We start from the raw sequence: 18,195 nt of genomic DNA, 5'->3' as shown, positions 1-18,195 counted from the left end.
GTTAAAAAGGAAACTGAGATGGACAGTCCTAGGAAGTTTCTCTGATTTTCTGTTATCACCTCATTCAGGCCAATGGAAACCTGTACTATGATATTTTACTTTGGCTTTTTATTTTTCCTCCCTATTTCCATCACATCAATACAACCACATGCACACGCACACATACACCACACCCACAGGGCATAAAAGGGCCCCTTTGCAAAAGCATTTTTTCTGGATCAGACTCAGGGCTGCTTGGAGGGAGGGAAAGCAGAGCAGGGGGAAAGGAGAGATGCGAGCCACCCTAGCTGCTTTTCCTCCCCTTTAAGGCTGCCTGGTTACGGTCCTGGGAAAGAAAACCCCTGCATTCCTCCCCTTTAATTCAGTTTATTGTTAAAGCACAGGAGCAGCTAATCCTCACAGACCTGTAGGAGCTGGAGTGGGAGCACCGCAAGGTTCTTTCTGAGTCCCTGGGTAAGATGGACCTGCTTCTTTTTTTGGTTTTAAGATGTTTCCTTGCTTAGTGGGAGGTGTGTGGCACCTGCAGAGTAGGTTTAAAGAGCCACTTTTGTGAGCAACTTGGTATTTATTTCAGCCCCAGTCCAGTCTTGCCTGATTCTTATGCATTCAAGGGTAAGTAGGAATAATTAAGTCTGAATGGGGGTATGGGTGGGACCTCCACGGGGAGCCATGTGGCTGTCACTTCAGGGTTGGCTTGAATGGGAACCATTTGGACTTCTGGGCAGGAAACAGGGAGCAAAATATCTGTATATGTTCCTCCTGCAATGCCTGCCCAAGGGCTGCGTTCCCGGGACAGACCTCCAAGCTCTGTGTCTGGGAGGGGCCATCCATCCGCAGGGAGTCAGGACCACCAGCATGCTGGCACCGTCTGCCTTCTGCTCAACCTTCATCTCTTAACCTCTCTGACCCTGTCTGCCAAATGGGGGTGATGCCTGTTTTGTCTACCTGCCTGGGTTGTATGGATTCGGAGAGCCAGTGGGCTCTTGGTAGAGAGCTTGTGGCTCTGCAAACCCAAGGAAGGTGCACCAGCCTCAGTCCCTCCTGGCAGGGTCCATGGGCAGGCTCCAGCTCCCTGTCCCTGGCTGCGTTAGGATGCAGAACTCAGCCTCGCATTGCTGTCAGTCACAGGATCCCTTCTTCACCTTCCCCGGGGGTTCATTTATCTCCTTTCCCTCTTTAAACTTCCCTAGGTCAGTTATCAGGTAAACATGTTAAAAGGAGGTCTGGATTCACCACCAACCCCCATCCGTACCGTGCCCCCTTCTCTCCACGTAACTTTGACGCACAAACATTAACCCTGAGCTTCCCGCAGGCAGCTGCCAGGCTCACGCTGCTCAGGCTGCAGTGCGTGGCAAGCCAGCTGCTTTCTCTGGAGCCAGATAAATTGATCACGAGGAAAAGCTCTGAGAAGGGTCAAAAGAGTCAAGCAGGTTCCGTCTTGGGTAAGATGATCTTTCCCAGATCAGAGGTGGGAGGCAGAGCCCAGACCCTGTCAATCCTACTGACCCAAGCTTACCCAGGGCCAAAGATGAGACCTAAAAGGCCATCCCCCAAAGTGCATAGTAATACCTGATATGGAGACCACACTTCACAGTTTATAGTGTGCTTTTAATTAATCTGTAGGACAAGCCCATTAGGCTAGTGAGGCAAACAGCATTTCTCCCTTAGCACAGATGAAAACACTAAGACTCAAAGAGGCTTGCCTGGGGTCTCAAGGCTGATACCAGTAGTACCATATGATGATGGTAGCATTTGAACCCAGATCCTCTGACATAACCAGTGACCTTTCCATGATACTACAGATAGCTATGGTGTATGGGTGTGCGTGTGTGCGTGTTAAGAGCACTCCTTAGAAAGATGGAGCAAAACTTTGGGTCAGAAGCTTGAGGTTCTAGTGCGAAAAGGCTTGAGCTGGAGACAGAAGAGGCTCGGGGGGACCGATGTCAGGCCCAGCCTCAACGCTGAGAAATCCAAGTGTTCCCAAGATCCAGCCTTTTCCCAGAGCAACCAAGTCACGTGTTCCAGGGGGACTCACTCAGGTGTTGGGATTGAATGAAAGCATCCTCAGGAGGAGGGCAGAAGTGAGATCCCCCACAACCACCTGGAGGGCAGAGCAACAGGTCATACGGTGGGGCGGCAAGGAGTGCTGTTGGCGTCTGATGGACTGGAGCGCCAGCTCTGTCATCTTCTAACTGTGTTTGATTTGGGGCATTTTTCTTAAGATTTCTCCTCATCAGTGCCTTAGCCATGGAGTTGGGGATATTTCCCTCGTAAGGCGGCAGCGAGGCATTAAACGAGACAATGCAGATAAAGTGCCTAGCACAGTGCCCCACCCAGGTGATCAGTCCGCGCAGCGAACTCTGTGAGGCTCAGGAGAAATTCCCACGGGGACTGAAAAGACACCCCTTCCCCCGTAAGAGGAGAGAACCCGCCTCGCTCCCTCTCCCCCATTCACACACGCACACACGCCCAGAAATAAACAGCCACACGGAGTGCGCGCGCCGCAGCCCGCCGAGCCCGCGGATGAATGAGCCTCGGCATGAATGAGAGGGGGAGCGGCCGCCACTGCACCCCGGCAGCGCGCAGGCGCTACAACCGCGCGCGCGCCGCCGCGGTCACCGCCAGGGGCTGGGGCAGAGCAAGGGGGCCCCGGGCTGCGCCGGCTGTCAGCACTGTGACGCCGGAGTCCCCCGACGCCAGGCGGGTAACGCAGATACCTGCCACAGCGGTTCTGAGCTCAGCCTGCCCTGCCTTCTGTCTGCGCCCCCACCCCAGGGAGAGATCCCTCCTCTGACCCCCCGGGGGACTGGAGAGAATGCCCCTCTGCGGCGGTTTATAGTAAAGAGCCCCCATCTGTACAAAGGCACCTCTTCCAAAGGAGTTAGGTTTCTAGGCGGTGTGTGGCAGACACACAGTCCACTCTGTGACCCTTGAAAACTTAGGAGGACGCCCCTTGGAGACCAGCACATTGCCCGGGAAGAAAAGCAACACACGCGGTGTTTACTAGTGTTGCCACAGATCTCTTTTCTTGGTTGAGTACTAGATGAAATAGCTGCTTTGCATGTCAGGAGCATGATGTATGTAAAATGATACATCCTTAAATACTTGAGGATCACAGTGAGAGATGCTCCCACGACAGGAGGCATGTGGGAGCTGGCTCTGGTCATGTGCTGGCCCCTCTTCAAACTGTTGTTTGTTTCCCTCTCTGCCCCCAGTGCAGTGTTTAATTCACACGCCTGTCATGTGGACCCCCTGCTTAGCACTTTAACTGCTGCAGAATTCTTCCTGCCCGTTGCTGTATCTGGCCTCCACAGGAATGCTGAGAAATGGGCAGAGCAGAGGTCATTTTCTCATGCAACAGATGAGGAAACTGAGGCCCATGTGGTTAGGAGCACATTAAAAATAAGTAGTACACCTTGCTCTTTCCAATAACTCTTATGTGTCTCCCTCTCAGCCACCTGGAGGATGCCCTTCATTCCCTCCGTTAGAGGCACACAGTCAGCCTTCAGGAACACATGCCCTCAGGCTTACTCTACAGCAGGAGGGATCTGGTTAAGCTTAAATTTGGGTTTGAGCCTGAAATAAACTGTAGGAGGCAAGTGAAACGCATCCTTCCTCCGTGGCTTAGGGAACACAAACTGCACGCAGAGTTGGCCTTTGGGATGCAGGACTAGCGTGGGAGTGCTGGGGCTGGAGTCCGTGTTCTCCAGAGGTGCTGGGTCAGGCCCGAGGTCTCCAGGAGCCTTTGGGGTCCAGGGCCTGGGCTCTGGCAATCTGGCTGGCCTCCTGAGCTGCCGCGCATTAACTGGAAGCGGGTTCTGACAGCACACACAGACCCAGCCACGTGCCCGTGACACCAGCAGGAGAGCCGGACTGGGCCCGATCACAGCAGGCTGCTGGGAATTTCGCAGAGTGCCCAAACAAAAGGAGGGTCACCCGGTATCCAAGAGGGCCTAGACCCTGTTTTTCCAAAGTAAGTTCTGAGAAACCCTGAATCTCCTGGATGCCAGTGGGTCTTTGAAAGGAAGGGGTGTCTCCGGGTCTTTGAAAGGAAGGGGTGTCTCCGTGTAGTAAGCTGGGGGAGTGCCAGGTCAGACAGCATCGAACAGGTGTCTGTACTTGTCTGTAGAGACTTTAATAGCTGACATAGATGGTGAATCTCCAAGAAGAGGCAGCACATCTGCTCACAGAGAGTCTTCCGGAACTAATAGTCTAGAAAACAAACTTCAGGGAACCTTAATCTAGTCCAGTCTCCTCTTTCACTAAGAAAAGCAGAAGCCCAGAGATCTACAGAGATTTGCTTGGGGCTGCCCAGCTCCTTGGTGCAAAGCCAAGACCAGAGCCAGAGCTTGAGCTTTTCCTAGTGTACCTCTCAATCCAGAGCATCATGGGAAATCCAATCTGGGCCACAGTCCAGGAAACTGTGGAGCCCCAGTAAAGAAAAGTCTCAGCTTTACCCTTTCAGCCCTTTATAACCAAGTGATTTATATATTGCATGACTCTGCGTGCAGCAGCCTGGAGGCAGACAGCACATTCTTATGAAGGATAATCCAACTGATAACCTCTCTCCCAAGACCCACAGGCCTCTCTGAGTCACGTTCCCAAGAAATGGAAAACCATGGAAGCAGACTAGAAGGCAGATCTAGGGTGGTAATTCCTCTGAAGTCAGTGAAAGAGCCACCCACGGCCCCTCAGGAAGGCTCTGAGCCTGCTCACCAGGCCCCAAAGTGAGTCATGCCTCCTTGCTCAGAAGCCCCAGGTGAGATGACTGACCAAGCAAGGTTGCTCTCCCACAGGTAGAGCGGAAAGCCACGATCTGGGGGTTGAAGGCTGCAGAGGTGCCAGTCAAAGATTCCGTCCTTCCCTGCCCCCATCTCCTGCAGTCTGTTCATGTCCTGTTTAGAAACCCTACTGTGGATTTGGGAAGCACACTGGACTGAATGGAACTGAGTGCCTCTGGATTGAGACATGGTGCTCCTGAGACTCTGGGCCATTTTATCAAGAGAGGTGACACTCTTAAGCAGTTACCCAGCTGATTCACTTATTAAGCACCTCAGCACAGTCCTAAGTGGCTATGGCTCAAAATAGGAAATTGTTGATAAGGAGGCCGTATGAAGCAGGGCTGGCAGAAGAGAGGGTCCAGGGCAGTGTGGGGTCATGGGGTGGGACCTGGCACCTTCAGGGCATGTGATGGCAGTGAGGCCACTGAAGATAAACCTCCCCTGCTCAGGGTCCGGTCTGCCCTGGTGCTGCTCCTGTGACCGGACAGAGCCTGGGGAGGGGAGGGCAGGAAGCATGTGAAGGGCACTGCCTCCTGGGATCTTGGCCCAAGCATCTCTCACCAGCAACTCATAAACAGCCAGGCTGGATGCCACCTGGGTCACACAGCCCGTCCCCAGAAGCAGAGAAAAGGCTGTGCTCAGAGGCAGCGTCCACCCCAGGGCTTTGGGGTCTTCACTTTAGGAAGAAATTTTCCCTTAAGTCTCCTCCCCAGCGGTGAAATTTCTCCCCCAAGAGACAAGAAAGACAAACCCCCAAATGCAGCTGAGCACTAAGTGGGAGCCAGGCTCAGCCCCAGGCCTGAGGGAGAAAAGGAGATGCGTGAGGTCTTTGCCCACTCAGAGTGACTTTAGCGAGGTAGAGCGTGCCTGGGGGTGGAGGTGGGAAGGTGGGCTGCCTCCAGATAGAAGCATCAGGGGAGGCCCCTTTGAGTGTCCCAGGGAAGTTTTGCTGACCAAGAAGGGGGGGACCCAGAGCCCACCCCACACCCTGCAGTAAGGATGATAGCAAAGAAGCCACGAGAGGTCAGCTTTCTGTGGCCATTCATCCCCTCCTGCTGCCATACCCTAGGCACAGCCTCACAGCAGGGCCTCTGGAGAGGGGGCCCTCCTGCCTTCCCTTCCCAGGGTGCAGGTCTGCCTACTGCAGGTTCCCCTGTGGAACAATATAAAGAGCACAGCCTCTGCCTCTCCATACCCATCTCCAGCCCTGCTCTGCTGCAAAGCCTTCCCTGATCAACTCACCCCCCAGGGCTCTTCTCCTCACTGACTCATTTAACTAACACAGGCTGGACCCTTCATATGTGCCTGGCTCAGGGCAAGGTACTAGGGATTCCAAGATGGGTAGTGCACAGCCCCTGCCCTCCAAACACCTGCAGTCTGGTGAGGGGAACAGGATGTAAGCAAACGACTGGTCTATTTTTAGTTGTTTGTTTATATACCTATGCTTGGTCTTTCTAACTTGATTGTAAGCACTTTGAGGGGTAGCCTCCCATCATAGGAATGTCTATATTTAGTCCAGTGGGTACCCAGGAGGTACTCAATAAATGCTTATTGAATGGAAGGGTGTTACCTCCCCAGTTCAAAGATGGTCCTATAAATAAGGTCATTTCCTTTGCCAGGAGTCATTTTTTGCAGAATATTCTTGTGGGTCTTGCCCTATTGAGGAGTGGGGGTTTTGAACCAGCCATGAATGCTCACATCCATGGCATCTCCTGGGCCACACATGTGAGCCCTGCTCTAAATCTCAGAGAGATCTACAGTGGCTATGTCAGAGCTTGAAGCCCTCTGGAAGTTGTTGCCTAAAATAGAGTGAAAGGTGGAAACAAATGAGAGCAATGTTGGAGCTTCAGCCTTCTCAGAATTCCTCTTATTTTCCTCTGCAAGGACCTAGATGACGGAAGTCAGGAGAAAAGGGGGCGGGCTTTAGCACAAGAAGCAGGATATAGCAGTGGAATATGGGCTGCCCCTCTCAGAGCCCACTCTTGGACCCCCACCAGCCTGGGCAGCAACGAGTGGGAATGAAGCAGGGGTGTCAGGGTCTGGGCCCCTGAGTGTTCCACATTGCTCTGAAGATAGAACTAAGTTGTTAGGATGGAGTGTATGGGAGGAGGGGTGGGCGGGAAAGATGTTTTCTTACAGCCTAGCTTAGGCTAAGAATACTATGTTTTTAAGCTATTTAAGAGAGACGGGAAAGAAGGAACAGTGAGTACAGATCTGCTAATGAGGTGGTGGTGCCTCCTGGAGAGCAACCCATCATCGTGCTGGGGCTCCAGCAGGGCCGGTGATGAATGCCCAGCTAGGCTGACCTGAGCTGCAGAGAAGGCCCTAGGTTGGCCCTTCCCTGGAAAGCAGCGTCTGCAGCCCTGTTGTTCGATGGGCAGGAGAGACACAGGGAGGCACCCAAACGGGCCCTGTTGATGTGGCTCCTTTTAGCATCTGCCCCTTCATCCTCCTGCCCTGCCCTTTTCAGGACTCCGTCTGTACAGCTGCGTGTCTATACAGTAGGAAGCACTTGGGCCAGCCAGATGCCAACCACTCTGATAAGTAGAAGCCACTAGATTTGGGCTCAGAGATGCAGAGTGAAATCTGGCTTAAGACAGCCCTCTATTCCAAGATTTCATCTTCCCCAAAGCAATCTCCGGGCTTTCATTTGTCTCCGTCTTGTAGACGATGCCAAGTCAAGGCTCAGCCCACTACCGCACTGCTGGCGAATCCCCCTCCGGCCAGTGCCCAGCTCTGAAATGCCAACGTCCCTCTGGGCTGCTGCCCCGACAAGAGGAGAAAACAAATGGGCCTGAGGATACAAGCCCAAGTCAGCAGGTCTACATTGGGCTGTACCAAATGCTACGGAATTCTTAATATTTCTCACATGCATTTTTCATAGCAATTGCCATTATGATATAGCCAGGTTAGAAACTTATACACCATGCTGGACTGTACCAAAAAAATTCAGCTTCTTTATTTCCTATAAAATCCTTCTCAGGGACTCCCACCCCATCAGGCAGCAAAAAGGGAAATGAGGAACTTTACATATGAACTTGTCCATTATAGCATCTCAGGTTGAAGAATCTCACTTAACTGACTTGGTCTCTTTTAGGAAAATACACAGTCTTGAGAGAGGCTTTCCTCTTGCTCTACTTCGAGGTGGCATTTTATGTCATCAGGTACTGATTTGACCTGGTTGTGGTGTGGGAGAAGGGAGCCTCAGACTTACCAGGCACCTGGGATCCCAGTTCTCTGGGATTTCTCCAGAGGCTGACTAGTGCCCTCTGAGGTATAACTGTTCCCATCTGGCCTGTGGGGTGTCAAGCTAACACCCTCCACTGACAGCCTAGATTCCAGCCATTTGCTTCCACCTGAGGAGCCCTGATTATATCTTTCTTGTTTCAGACCCCAGGTAACCAGGGCCATGGGGAGAGATGTGATGATAAATGTTTAATAACTGGTTCTTGGAGGTTGGCATAAGGGGGGAGGAGAAGTTCTGACTATAGTATATGCTTGTTTCCATGGTATAAATACTCCCATTCTGACCAATTCCAAGCTAACAACACAAGACCCTTAACATGGAGCCAGGAGAGACGTGCAGTTGGCTGGCACAGCCCGACAGCCACAGGCCCTAGGGACTTTCCAGGGTCCATGCAGGTCACACATCACTGTTTCACTCACCTTCTCCCTCTAGGCCTGCCCCATGCTTACCTATTACATGTGGCTGCAATCAGAGATCCCCCTAGGTTTACAGTATCCAGCCAGCAAGGTTCCAGGAAGCCCACCCACCCATGCCACCGATCTCCCCATTCCTGGATGGGTGTCCTTCTCCAAGAGGGTGACAGGCAAGATGTGTGCTTCTGACAATGACACCACTGCCTGCCTCTTCATCCCCTTCCCAGGATCCCCTGTGTCCATCTTTCCAGGCCTCTTCCTCTCTAGCAAGGACCCCACTTATATCATTTTCTTCTGGGTCTTAAGCCTCATAGTTGTGTCCTAATGGCAGAAGAGGTTTCCCTCTGTACTATAGGACCTACTTAATGGCATGAATCCACCAGGTAGGGATTACCAGGAATGACAATACACCAATTTAATAGCTTCCAAACTGTCTCTCTTCACAACTGTTCAATATGTATGAGACAATGTGCTAAGTCTCTATATACACTAGTTCATTTAATCTTCACCGTAACTAAGGGGCTTTGCCCCATATTGTGGATGAGTTAATAGAGTCAGAGATTAGTAAATCGCCTAAGGCTATTGAAATAGTGACTAGCAGAGGTAGGATTTAAACTCAGATTGACCTCCAGACCTACTTTCTTTGCTAAATTGTGGAGACTCAAACTTTGTCTTTGTTCCAAAGCTGTCAGAAGACCCCATGGATTCTCCGGGCATGTTTTTAATGGAGAAGGCGAGGCATTGCCTAAGAGGAGTGGTCATTAGACATATTTTCCTACTTCCCTGTTAGGTTCAAGCTGTATGGGGGAGAAGATGTTGGCAAACTGGTATCTCACCCACCACCCCAGACCCTCAGGACCCTGCCATCTGCTTGTAGTAGGCTAGCTAAGGCAGAGTGTCCAAAGGACAGAAAGTCCCCCCAGCCACCCCATGGACGTGCTTCTCTCTAGTACTCACAGCCACAGTAACAGTAAGGGCACCGTTACCCCCACATGCTCCTACCCGCAACATGGCAGTCAGCCTAGACTCCTCACCACACCACAGACACATCATTAGTGTTGCTGATGACTGGACCCCAGAATACAGCCCACTGCCCCACACTTCTCACCGCCCCTGTCACCATGGTCCAGGCACCACCACCTCTCTCCTAGATGTTTGCCCCATCCCTATTTTCCATGTATCAGCTCTGGCCTCCTCCACTCCATTCTCCACAGAGCAGCTAGAGTAAGATCTTTAAAACATGTATGGAGTAATTTAACTCCTCTGTTAAAAACCCTTCAATGTTTTCAGTCTCACTTAGAAGAAAATCCAGTATGTCTAATGGAGTCTATAAGGTCTATAAGACCTTTCATACCACCTTTCTTCACCCCCTTTTCCTGCCCATGCACCACCCCGTGCCATGCAGAGTTCACCTGCCCCAGCCCACCGTCCCTCCAGTCCCTTCAGGCTCTTTCCCTGCCTGGGGTTTGTGTATCTTATTCCTTCCTCCGAAACACTCCTTCATACCCCCTATGCTTGGCTGGCTCTTCAAAAACTTCTGAAACCAGATAGAGATGACCTGCTCAAAGATGCCTCCCCTGACTTTATCTGAGGTTTGATCCGTGCATGGTTTTCCCCCATTTCATCACTGTTCACATTACTTTACCTGCTCATTGCCTGGCTCCTCCAGTCCCAGGACGACAGACCATCACCTGTGTGTCCATCAGTACATACCCATCACCTACCATATCATAGGTGTTGACTCAGTGGAATGAATACCGTACCTGCAGAACTCTGAGAGAGAGCTAGGACATGATGCCAATCACATCTTGATGAATAACTGTTTTCCCAGCACTGTGCTAAATGATGTGGGAGTTACAGAGGATAAGACACAAAGCTCGTTCATCTAACGTCCATTCATTCAACCCGCATCATGTAGGGGAGAGGCAGGGGAAGGAAGGGTTGGGGGAGGTGGCAGAGCTGATACACTAGGTGACAATAGGAAGTCAGGCTGAAAGGATAGTTTGAATAAACCTGGCAATCACCTGGTAAAGCAAGAAACATCTCAGCTCTGCTCAGGTCCCCGCAAGGTAGATATTCCCATGTTCATCTATACGTGTGCTGTTGCCCTTGAATACATACATACAAGGCAGAACTTGCAGTACTAGACTCTAAACTCCCGAGCATACAGCCAACACCGTGGGCATGTGGTAGATGTCCAATTGCCTTCACTGTAGTAATTTCACAAGTGGGGAGAATAGTCTTATTTTCGCCAATTATCCAGGTTTTGCTCCTTATCCTTCCTTCCAGTCCTTACATGAGAGATGTGAGCCTTTTAGTTCTTGTTGCAACTTGCTCGCCTCTAACTTGGGAAACCGGCTGATCAGACCCTCTCTTCCGCTCCTCACACAAAGCTTCCCCGAAAGCTTCAACTCTGGAGGCGATGGGGCGGAAGGAAGAAGATGACTGCAGTTCCTGGAAGAAGCAGACCACCAACATCAGGACCACCTTCACCTTCATGGAAGTGCTAGGATCGTGAGTCCCGGGGCCGAGCTGGGCGGCAGGGAGTTAGTTCTCTGGGGAGCCGGCCAAGAGCTGTTCCGAGCCAGCAGGGACAGACAGACTGGGCCTGAGGCTGCTGTGACACCATCTCAGCAGCTCTAAGAGACCCAGGCAGGTGGAGTAAGGGCCTCAGGGGAAGAGGAGGGGTGGGTATTTAGGGTAATGCAGAGGATGAGTTAATATTCTGGAACCCTCAGGGATACCAGTCCTTCCCCGAGGTCCTACCTCCTGAACCCCCACCCCCACCCAGGGACCCTGCCCCGCGTCCATTCTGTGACACCCTGTGAGTTCTTACCCTGGTGGCAGGAATGAGGAGTTCTGGGGCACATCCGGAGATTCTATGACCCTAGAACTTTCCTGGGCCTCCTCACCCAGCGTCCTCGTTTCCCCCAGCAGTGGACAAGTCAACCCCACTGTCTGTGGCAGACAGAAGAGAAGGGGCTCCCAAGCCTCAGAGATCTGAGGGGATGCACACCCCCGAATCAGCTCCCCGCCACCAGCATCCTCTCTGTTCCCTCTTTAAGTGCCATGTTGGAAAAATAAAGTCACCCCATCACCCAAACTCCTAGCACCCTCCAGCGTGTCTGTGCCTGCGATTGCACGGCTCGAGGAGCAGAGACAGCTTGTCTGGGGCTGACTCTCCGCCTCGTCCTGCCTCTCCGGGAGGCGGCAGGCGCTGACGCAGGCCAGCAGCAGCCCCAGGCCCCTGGCTCCCACAGCCTCAGAACCCCAGCTGGCCGGCTCATTAGTCTGAGCTAATTGGGCCCCAGGAAGTGAGGGGCTGGTAGTGGGCTGTCCATCAAATCAAGCTTTCCCTTTAGCCAATTCTGGCTAAGTTCGGCTTCCTGTGCCATGGCTGGGAGGCAGTGACCTCGGGCAGTAACAATGAAGCTTGGCCACACTCCCTAGAGATGAAAGGAGCCAGGCTTGGCCCTGACAGGAGGCCTCTGAGCCCTTCCTGCCCAGGCAGGCGTCAGCCCCTGTGCACATCTCAGCGGTGGTGCCGGTCATCAGTGTGCTGGCCCTCAATCAAGGGACTTGGCCGAGACAGGGGCGGCTAGAGGGGGGTGTTTGAGTGGCTCAGAAATGATTGGCTGTTAGAAGCAGACACCGCTGTGCTCATGGAGCTTAGTGAAGTCTGTCACAGCAGAAAGCTCAGGGGACATTAGAGTCACCTGGGGGCTTATCCCCTAACTTTCAACTGTGAAAATGTTAAAGGAAAGAAAAGGCAAATAATAGTACAGTGAGCACCAATATACCTACCACCTAAATTCAAAAAGTGTTAACATTTCACTATATTTGTTTTAGATACACCCACACATAAATATTGACATCTTGAAACAGTTGGTAAACAGGTCGCAGACATCATGACACATCACCTCTGAATCCTTCTGTCTGCATCTCCTGAGAATAAATGTGTTTTCTTCTATATCCACAATGTCATTGTCACATTCAGGAAAATTAATAATAACTCCCTAAGGTCATTTTAGCCTAGCTAATTTTTGAAAATTACAGATTCTTGGTCCCAAACTTACCAAATTGGGATTTGGGGAAATATGACCCAATAGCCAACCACCTATATTTGTAGTTTCTCTGGCGGCTCTTATGCATCCAGCCCATGCACTGGTTTGGAGGGGGCTGGGGCAGAGAGGACAAGGCAGGGGCAAGCCACAGTTGTCGCAGCAGTTAGGGCTGAGCAGGAGCTAAAGAGAAGGCATCTCTGTGGTGCTCAGAGAGGGGACAGGCAGCCACAGGCTGCAGACCCCACGCAGTACAAGGTGAGGGGCTGTGGGACAGGGAGAAGCTGGGCAGAGCAGACTCCCTGTCAGGATGCAGCAGAGCCCTACGACAGAGGCCCCTTCTCTTCAGTTCTCAGCTGCCTGGAACAACCCATCAGGGGGAATAGGTGTTTGCTACATCTTCCCAGATGCCACCCACAATGCCAGGGCCTTCAGGCAGCCACAAGGACATTAGGCAAAGCTAGTCCAGAGCGGAGGGCATTGTCACCCAAGTGCCAGGTCTCTTCCTTTCACTGTCCAGGAAGATATTTTTCTCCCTGTCTCCTCCACCATGTCCTTCACCACCCAGGCTCCCAGCAAGAGTGGAAAGATATTCAGAGCAGGAAATGCACCCCAAAAGTACTATTGCAGCAGGTACTTCTGGCCCTGAAGGCTCTGCTTGTCTGCCTTCTGACCTGAGCAGCCCTGGCTGCTTAAATCTAGCTCTCTGCTCCCCAGTCTCACAGATGGCACAATTAAGTCCTGTAATCCCTCTCCCTGCCCCTGCCACACACACCACAGACACACACGCACACACACACACACACAGTATAAAACAGCATGAGCAGAACAGCAGTTACGCCATTTCGATCTGCCACAGCATTGCACAACTCCATTAGGTGCCATTTACGTACATTTCACTGTACACAGTACCCCAAGGAAGGCTTTCATCTGATCTCCTTCCACAAGAGGACCCGGAGTGGATGGCAGCTTTGAAGTCAGGGGGCCGTCCATGTATGATTCTAATGGTGGGAAAGGGAGCACTCTGGAAGTGGAGCCTGCCATGTGGATCCTAGAGTCTTAAAGGAATCTTTAAGGCTATGTGGTTCAATGCTCTGATTTTGTGATAAAGAAAGCGGTGTCTAGAGACCAGTAGAACATATAAGGAATCCCAACCCAGAGTCCTCACACATCCGCCCACCCATCGGCCCATGCATCCATCACGCCGATGCCATAGGGCATTTTCCATATGTAACCAGGCATAGAACCTGGCACCACCCTCCCCCTCCTCCCTTCATTCCCTGCTCCATGCTTTACACACAGTACTGGACTACCCGCGGGCAGCCCACCCCTACCTCCTGCTCGGCACCTCCAGGCTTTTGTTCATGCTTCTTTCCTACCCGCACCTGAAACATCACTTCCAACTTGTTTTTCCAATGGGCTACCTCTCATCCCTCCCTTAAAACTGAACTCAGGGTGCTCTCCAGTCAGAGGGCGATATTTATGTGCTCCTCAGCCACCGCAATTGGTCACTTGGTCCACATTAGGAAAAATGAGCCCTTTCCTTTAGCCTGCTGTCTGCAGGGAAAAACATAATAATTAACCATATGAAAGTGTCCCAGTGTCTCCAAGGTGAATGGCATCTGCTGAAGTTGTACAGTATCCAACCTGCCCAACCGTAGCAAAGGTCCTGTCTTAAGTGTTCATTGTCTGTGGCCCCCTAATACCCACTGGTTATCTGTATGGGTCTGTCACTCACACTAGATGCTAAGCTAGACCAGTATTAATCCAAGTACCTGACACAGAGAGGTTCTGTTAGCCAAACAAGCACTCACTGAATGCCTAGGAACATTTTTCAAATCAAATGTTAATTGCTCATTTGTCTGTGTTCTTCACTAGTCTACCGGCTCCTTAAGAGCAGAAACACTTACCTTTTCATCTCCAGTGTCTAAAACTCAGTAGGTGCTCAATAAATCTTGATTGAAGGGCTGGGTGAATGAATAGAGCAAGCTCTGAAGGCTCTGATTAACTCAGTTTCAAGTGCAGCTGGGGGAAACAGGAGACTCAGCCACAGGAAACAGCGACTGTTTTCTAATGCAGATTCTCAGAGTCCTTACACCAGCTTGACTCTTCATTCTAGAGCCCAGATGGCAGGGGAGAGAGGACGGCTCAGCTGTTTCCTCACTTAAACTCTATCTCCTGTTACTACCAAGGGTTCTCCCTAATGATATCCAAACAGTAATAGTAATAAAACCAGCAATAGTATCTAATTTAATAGATGTCAGGAATGCTTTTAAGCCTTTTATGTACATTAACTCATTTAATCTTCTGTACAACCCTATGAATCAGATACTACTGACATTTCACTTTTCATATGAAGAAACTGGATATGCAGAAGTTAAGCAACTTATCACCCAAAAAGCTGAGGTTCTAACATGGACAATCTAGCTCCACCACCCACTAGTTCATCTCCATTCTGATAATCTGGTCTCCAGAGGACCCCCCTTCAAACCGAGAAGCCTGTAATTCACAGTCCTACTCTGTGTCCCTATTGGGCTCAATCCTCTCCATCTTCAGAAAACCTGCCCAGAGCTTCTGGGTTCTGCCTTTTGCCCTGGCAGATCCTACAGAATGAGAGGGTGCAGAGCCCTCTTGCCTCTGACAGTTGGGTCAGGGTCATTATCACCCTCTAAAACTGATACAGGGGTCTTTTCTCCCTTACTGTGTCTGCGTGCTGTCCCCCAGGGCTCCCTCCGACAGCCACTCTGGTGTGCCGTACTTCACCATATTGAAAGTAGTGAAGCAAATGAACTCTGCAGTGGCCTCTCTTTAATGGATTTGCCAAGTGGAGAAATCTCTGTAGCCAAAGCAGAGTCTCTGGGAGTCCTTCCCAAATTACGGAACCAGAAATAGAACCCACCTAGTCCCTGGGTCTATAGTCAAATCGTTTCTTTCCTATGTGATAGATGAGAGAAAGGACACAGGGGCATGTCAGGTAGGGTCTGCTGTCAGTACAGCCGGTCAGGTGCCCATCATGACTGTGGAAACTAACAACAAGCCACACCTTCTATCATCTACCCTCTGGTTTTGTCTCCAGCAATGTTCGCTAGCCATATCAGTACTGTCATGTTTATCTTTTCATATCTTTTATTCAGGGGAGCTTTTTCAGAAGTTTTCCTGGTGAAGCAAAGGGTGACTGGGAAGCTCTTTGCCCTGAAGTGCATCAAGAAGTCCCCTGCCTTCCGGGACAGCAGTCTCGAGAATGAGATTGCTGTGTTGAAAAAGTGAGTGGCTCTTAGGGTGGGTTGGGTACAACTGTGGGATCAAAACATTTCCTTCCCAGATTACCTTCGAGAAGGACTGGGGCTGGATTTCCATATTCGAAAGTTTACATACTGTCTTTGATTGAGTTGGTGGGTCAGTTTGGGTCAGTGTGATCAATCAGCTAAGTTTGGACAGACAGCTGTCTTGGCTGATTTTTTTTCCAGCTCAATGACTAGAGAACCAACTGGCGGCAGCATCTGGTTTGTGCACACAGACTGGAGAGTAGTGAGCTTAAGGCAGCAAGAATTGATGGACGGCCAATACCAGGAAGAATTAAAAGTTAAGCAAGCAGCATACGATTTGGAAATTATTCTCAATTTGGACCAAAACAACTGTAGGTTCAGCTTCCCAACCATCATGATTGAGTCCACACTAACAAAGCATCAAATGTTTACAGCAGAACTCAAACAATACAGCCTTGTGGAACCACTGTGGTGTGCCCGAAGTGTAACAGCCATCAGTGCCACGAGGATGAGGCCAAGGAAATCCCTCACCCTCAGGAACTCACATGTTATGGGCAGAGACAGAGGTGGCAGCCACAAACTCTAATCCCACTGCATGTGAGCCACACTAGCCGAAGGCAAAGTTTGAAGGAAGCAGATTCATTTTGTCTACACATGTGTTTTTGTGAATATGGAGTATTAGGTACATTTTCTAAGAAGAGGGACCTTGATGGATGAGTAGAATTTTGTGCAGGTAGGAAGGGCAGTGCTGAAAGGCAATTCAGGTCAAGAGTAGTGTAAGTTTTAACATAAAATCATGAAAGTGCAAAAGATGCTAGGGCAGAGTTAGTATTGGGAGTCCCGGAACTTGGCGTGTATACCGTCAAGGGACAGGAGATGAAATTCAAATGGTCAAGGGAGACCTTATTAAAAGGGGTCTTGGACCGCATGACAAATAATGTCAATGAGAGCAAGGAGTAGGGTCATCTTTCTTATTGCATTGTACCATCTGCCCCACACAGCATAGGTGCTCAATAAACATGTGTTCAGTGAGTAAACCATTGATAAGTTCATCTTAGTATTGTCAGCTTACAAATGTAGTTGAATCCATCAAGTAACCATTGTAAGAGGTCTATATTTTTAGAAATACCTTAAGAATGACAGCTATTATTGGTTACGTATTTACTGTTCCCCAAGCACTGTACTAGGCATTTTACATGCATTATCTCTTTTAACCCCAATATAACCCTTTGTGAGAGATGCACATAGAAAGTGAGGCTTAGATTTGAGTAAGCCAGCCAGTTACCACCATTAGTGCCGAGCTGGATCTAAACTCAGACCCAACCGACTTAGAGTCTAAGTTCTTAACCCATGTGCTGCACAGCCATGATTAAAACATCTAGAAATTTTCCTGCTGGACAGATATGCACAGAAATGCTGCCTGGGAAGAATGGGAAGCGAAGCTCCCCAGCTATTACAGTTATTCCGCGTCACTGTGCTATTACTCTCCTCTGAGTAACCCTAGACAGAGGTCATCTACAGCAAGGTTTTCTGGCCACAGTGCTATTACCATTTTAGACCAGATGATTCTTTATTGGGTTGGGGGCCATGCTGTGCCGTGTAAGCTGTTCCGCTGCATTCCTGCCTCTACCCATTAGATGCCAATGGCACCTGCTCCCTCCCTACTCGTGATGATCCAAAATGCCTCTAGATATTGCCAGACGTCCCCTGAGGGACACAATAGCCCTGGATGAAAATCTTTGATCTAAGGCATCCTACAGAACTGACCCCCTAAATGAGCGTCTGTCCTGCTTCTCACAATATCCTGGCACAATGATTTTGTGGCACTTCCCCCATGGTGATCCATGAGGACACTTATCAGCCCTAAATCCCTCCTCTTACGGCCCATGTTCTTCATGCAATGCTTCTGAAGGAGATCTGGGCACCCATTGTGTGAAAGAATCTAGTTTCGGGCACTCCCTTGGCCTTCCTCATTTCCTTTACCTTTTACTTGGTAAAGTTTAGTGACATTCCTGGAGTAACAAGGAAATGTTTGTCCCCTGTAGGCAAAATGATCAATTATCCATTAAAAAATTGGGACTAAACACCACTCTGGGGGTCTTTCCCCCAGGATTTCACTGGGGCTGCCTACTCAGTAGGAAAGCTGCTGATCTTCCTAAACATGGTCATCAAAAGTCTCTAAAAGAAATAAAAGTCCAGTTGGCCTGGGTCTGCATTCTCTGTCCGGACAACCGAAACCACATGGCTTTCACCATGACCCTTACTTTTCCCAGGATCAAGCATGAGAACATTGTGACCCTGGAGGACATCTACGAGAGCTCTACTCACTACTACCTGGTTATGCAGCTGTAAGTGAAAGGTGACCCACTTCCTCCGCAGACATCTCACGGGGCCTGGGTGGCCTAGAGGATGCTGGTTAGTGGTGAG

At 50.4% G+C, this 18,195-nt stretch overlaps 1 protein-coding gene across 3 annotated transcripts in view; it reads left to right on the top strand.

The window, feature by feature from the left end:
- The first annotated feature begins 270 nt into the window (after positions 1 to 270).
- The window catches only part of CAMK1G (calcium/calmodulin dependent protein kinase IG), a 28,208-nt gene continuing 10,283 nt past the window's right edge, over positions 271 to 18,195 (top strand). Inside the window, exons 1-5 of one of the 3 annotated variants that reach the window (XM_073216992.1) lie at positions 398 to 453; positions 575 to 612; positions 10,835 to 10,955; positions 15,637 to 15,765; positions 18,042 to 18,116. In XM_073216992.1, the coding sequence (XP_073073093.1) occupies positions 10,864 to 10,955; positions 15,637 to 15,765; positions 18,042 to 18,116 (296 nt within the window). In that variant the 5' untranslated portion in view covers positions 398 to 453; positions 575 to 612; positions 10,835 to 10,863. Of the gene's footprint in view, positions 454 to 574; positions 613 to 10,834; positions 10,956 to 15,636; positions 15,766 to 18,041; positions 18,117 to 18,195 lie in introns of all 3 variants that reach the window. The other 2 variants (XM_073216991.1, XM_073216993.1) reach the window with 2 other exon arrangements.

This window comes from Manis javanica, chromosome 11 (genome assembly GCF_040802235.1).
Source record: "Manis javanica isolate MJ-LG chromosome 11, MJ_LKY, whole genome shotgun sequence".
NCBI classification, from domain to species: Eukaryota; Metazoa; Chordata; class Mammalia; order Pholidota; family Manidae; genus Manis; species Manis javanica.
Note: the sequence above shows the minus strand (reverse complement) of the source record. Positions and strands in the feature narration are given on the sequence as shown.